This window comes from Rutidosis leptorrhynchoides, chromosome 7 (genome assembly GCF_046630445.1).
Source record: "Rutidosis leptorrhynchoides isolate AG116_Rl617_1_P2 chromosome 7, CSIRO_AGI_Rlap_v1, whole genome shotgun sequence".
Taxonomy (NCBI): Eukaryota; Viridiplantae; Streptophyta; class Magnoliopsida; order Asterales; family Asteraceae; genus Rutidosis; species Rutidosis leptorrhynchoides.
Genome location: NC_092339.1, coordinates 49,442,786 through 49,447,925, shown reverse-complemented (window position 1 = coordinate 49,447,925; position 5,140 = coordinate 49,442,786). Strand labels below are relative to the sequence as shown.

At 28.9% G+C, this 5,140-nt stretch overlaps 1 protein-coding gene across 1 annotated transcript; it reads left to right on the top strand.

The window, feature by feature from the left end:
- Positions 1-4,558: 4,558 nt before the first annotated feature.
- On the top strand, positions 4,559-4,876 carry LOC139859192 (putative F-box/LRR-repeat protein 21). Its single transcript, XM_071847987.1, has one exon. It carries the CDS (start codon positions 4,559-4,561, stop codon positions 4,874-4,876), a length of 318 nt encoding a protein of 105 aa, XP_071704088.1.
- Positions 4,877-5,140: the final 264 nt, after the last annotated feature.

The window sequence follows — 5,140 nt, the reverse complement described above, 5'->3', positions numbered from 1 at the left end:
TGGTGATACAATTGGAACATACACTGCACAACCAATGTTTTAAGGTAGAAAATATTTGGCTCTTGGCCAAAATCAAGTATTAAGTGAAAATATTTACGACTTCCACATGGTATAATGCGAATTAATGTCGCAGCATGTAAATTTACATGTCCACATATAAATATTGAGAGATTTGTACTCATTATCAATTGTCTAGTTATTAGCTGTAAGCGTTTATCTATTGATTCAGCTAAACCAATTTTGTGTATGCACATGAGCAACTGGATGTTCAACAACAATCCCTGTAGATATATAATGATCATTAAATGCTTGAGATGTTAACTCACCAGCATTATCAAGTCTCATCCTTTTAATGGTGTAATCAGAATAATGTGTTCTCAATTTAATAATTTGTGCAAGAAACTTTGCAAATGCCATATTACGGCTTGATAACATACAAATATGAGACCATCCGCTAGATGCGTCTATTAGAACCATGAAATATGAAAATGGTTCACATGATGGATGAATTGGTTCATATATCTTACCTTGAATTCTTTCAAGAAACATTTGTGATTCTTTTTCACAATATACTTTTCATTAATCACCATATGTGTTTTTTTTTTTTTTTTTTTTTTTTTTTTTTTTTATAAATCACCATATGTGTTTTTTTTTTATATCATATATCCTTTTCACCATATACGCTTTTAATCATATGCGCTGTGTTTTTCACCATATGCGCTTTTAATCATATGCGATTTTCATCATATGCGTTGTGCTTTTCATCATATTCGCTTTTTATCATATGCGCTTATCATATGCGATGCGCTTTTTATCATATGCGCTTTTTTATGTGAATAGTAAATTAATTAATTTCGTTTTACTATTCATATGAATTAATTTAGATTTACTATTTTGTTAATTGAGTAATATATATATACATCATATACTTGTGACTCCGAAGGCTCAAATGAATTTGACCATATAGTTATACGTTGTACCTTGCACATTAATTTTCAGTAGAAGCTTTAGATGCATATTATTTTCAGTAGAAGCTTTAGATGCACTTTTTTTTAATCACCAAATACCACAAACACTTTGTTTGCGTTTGTTCATAGTCATCAATGAAAATCATTTTCTTTAATTTTATTTTATACAATAAAATTAACGCATCATTATTCTTTTCAAAAATAATAATCTATTGTTATTGTTCACTTGTGCCATGTTTAACAACAAAAGTCAACAACCTCTGTCTTGTTTGTTGTGGCAACCAAAAACAACCTTTGCTTTTGTTACCGAGAATCCAAGACCAAAAAAACAATTAATTTTTAATTAATCTTTTATCAAAACCATAAATGATTTTATTGATCTACGTTGGTATGGCCATAAAGAATTGACGGCTGACCTACTTTTGTAAGTGTATTTCGGCTATCATCCCGAAAACGCACAACGACCTTTTTTTTTTTTTATGAACTATTTGTTTCATATCTAGCTTAGGCAATTATTGTGAACATTTGGTCCCTATAAGAGCATTTATTTTTTAGACTTTTAGTTGATTTGTACTTGTCACAATTAGGGATAGCACCCGCGGGTCGTGGATGCGGATCCATTGGATCCATCACCCGTACCCGCGGATTTTTTTTAAGAGACATCCAATTGAACCCTTGTTCGTTGAAACAATTTGACTATATTTTTACTCCCCATTATTAAACGGGCCATTTTGATGCACACTCTTAAAAAAATAATTTGTTTTTTAAGTTTTATTATTCAACCTCCTTTTTTCAACGGTCACGTTTTTAACAAAACATTTGACAAGTTTGAAAAAAAGTTTTTTATTGATTATCATCAAAAGTTTTCTATTGTCACTCTACTGGATGGAATTATGGCATACAACCAAAATTGCAACCCAACATTACATAAGAACAAAAAGGTTGTTTTTAATTAACATATGTATATGTGTAAAACTCGGAATAATAATAACTTATTTTAGAAAATTAACATAAGACATGTTGAAACATTTTTGTCACATTTAGCTCATCAAGTCTAATACTTATCATTGATAGATTTTATCACGTCTAGGAGATGTTTACTTTTTTCTTGTATTAAGTCCTACTTTCATTTACCTTTGTTTGGAAAAAAGTTTTTTTTTACCTTGCTTTCTCCCTTTCTGTAAAACTCATTTAAACACTTTCTTTGTTTTTTTTTTTTTTTTAAAAAAACTTCCTTTTTTTTTACGTTACCCGTAAATTATAAATATATAAAAAAAACTTTTTGTTTAATTTTTTTTTCTAGTTTTTAAAAGGCCACTTGACCAATTTTTTAATTCTTTCACAACACCTGATATCGTGATCGTGACCTTTCACCAAAGCAAGAGATATTCTTGATAAACTAAACACGGACTCGTGTTTGAAATTGTCGGCCACAAAAAAATTCATTTGATAAAAGTATATATATTTTTTTTTAGTTATAGAAGGAGACCACTTCATTTTCAATACTTCATTTTTGACAAAAAACTATTCCATTTTACCATCCCTTTTTTTTTTCTTACTTTAACTTTTAAGATATACTTTTAATAAAAATACAAACTACTTTTTCTTATTTTAACTTTTAAGATTTACTTTTAATAAAAATACAAACTACTTTTTGTATTTTAACTTTTAAGATTTACTTTTAATAAAAGTACAAACTACTTTTTCTTATTTTAACTTTTAAGATTTACTTTTAATAAAAATACAAACTATTTTTTTATTATAACTTTTAAAATTATAAATTTAAGAATAAACATTAGTATGCATGAAATAAATAATGATTAATTGCATAAGTAATCATAAATGTTAGATAACATATAAAGACCCCGTCGTATTCGTATTGATCGGAATTAATCTCGACCCATGGTACCGTGTTGTCAAATGACGTGTTGCGTACATAAAGTACCGTGTTGTCAAATGACGTGTTGCGTACAATCATGAGGTCTTATTAACATAAATATAAATGTTAGTGAAGTTAATAAGAGTTAGATTACAGAAAATATAATTCAGGTGGTATAACCGACCATATATAACTTAAATAACATAAATATAAATGTTAGTGAAGTTAGTAAAAGTTAGATTACAGAAATATAATTCAGGTGGTATAACCGACCATATATAACTTAAATAACATAAATATAAATGTTAGTGAAGTTAGTAAAAGTTAGATTACAGAAATATAATTCAGGTGGTATAACCGACCATATATAACTTAAATAACATAAATATAAATGTTAGTAGTCCAAAATTTGATATATTCGAGTCTGAAAATTATTAATAATTTCATACCTTGATTAGTGATTCGTGATCGTTTGAGATATCTTTTAATTACACTAAGATTTTCGTGCTGATAACGTGTTATAATTCAGTAGGCTTATAACTACCTTTAATGGTTATAAGAACAAAGAGAGAAAAAGAGGGAAGAAGGAGAGAAGAAATATTGATATTGATATTTCAAGAGAAATGGTGCACCTTAAATGGTTACCATACATGTCTATTTATAGTATAAAATATTACTATGCAAGAAATATAATAATAATAAAATTAACATCCAATCTAGATATTTTATAACACAATCTAGATATTTTATAACAAATGCAAGGTTATTTATTAAATTCATATAGAGTTATGATCAAGCTGTGGGACCAAGATAACGATGGTCGTCAAGTGTACTTTGACGGGTCGTTAAAATGAATCCTTTTCATTACTTTTCTTTAATCAGTACGAAACAAAAAAAATATGTTATGTTAATATATACTAACATTGCATCAATATAATTCATTAAAGAAAAAAGTCAAGCATCCACAATAACATGACAGCAAAAATTATTTGCTAATCGTTATATTTGGTTGATCATATAATAATAGATATAAAACTCATTCAACATCAAATAACGAAAAAACAAATAACATGTAACCGGAAAATAAATAACATGCTCGGATACCAATGATAGATTTATAGAATTCGAGACATACCCGAAAAATAGTAGCGGAAGCGAAAGATCGTTGTTTATATCACCAGTCGGGAAAGCGATCACCAATAGGAAGGCTTTCTAGTTTCACGGCCTAAGTTCCTTCTACGGTTTGCGATGTTCCACTTGAACAACTATACTCACAATTTTACTACTTACTAGTGTATGATTTTCTCAATGATTTGTTGTGTGTTTCTTGTGTTTTTTTGTGTGTCCCATGTGAAGAGATTAACTCTCTATTTATAGATACAAGAGAGTACTTATTACCATGTACTACCAAAAGTGCATTGTACTTATTACCTTTGTAAGTGTACTAAATGTTACTTATTACCATTAGTGTACTACCAAGTAAATGGTGGGTCAAACATAATGAGTTTGTGGGTGTACCACAAATAATATCCAACATTTTCTTACTAGTAAATTTCAGGACTGTATTTTGAAAGTGATGATATAAGTTTCTATTATATAGAAGAAACTCTTGGTTTCTCTTTTAGTGTTACGACCAAATAGTAGTACATATATATCTTTTGAAGTTGTACACATGTAATAATTTTGTTGTTTGTGTTTTAATAAAGTGATGATGTCATCCACTACAAATTGGTTTGACCTTCCCCTCGACTTGAAGATTAATATACTCTCCAGAGTTGATCCGGTTACTTCGCTTGAAATACTTGAGAATACGCAGTTCGTGTGCACTGATTGGTATAAAGTTTGCAAGAACCCTTCTATGTGGAAAGTAATCAATTTGTACGGCATGGTGGATTCTTTGTGTGACACTAAAAAGGTAAAACTGTGTAAACATGTTGTTGATAGAAGTCAAGGTCAATCGGTTGAAATTATCTTCCCACCGAGACTCGAGTCTGATGAAGTTCTTCTTTATCTTGGTAATTTATTGTAACTGTGCATGCGTTACTTCTATTGTTTACATACTTATAATAATGTGAAAGCAACTTATTGGTATTAGTATTTGTTGGACAGAGTCCAAATTGTTGACAAACATTTATGTTGTCAAATTGAATTTTTCATGTTGTTAGCAAAGTCAAATTTGCTAGTTATATTTACATGGAAATTTCAAAGAGAAGGAAAAGTTTGATTTTTGCATTGGAAAAATAAGGTGGCTATGACTTATTTATTTGTTTTCACATGGAGGTAGGAGTGGACA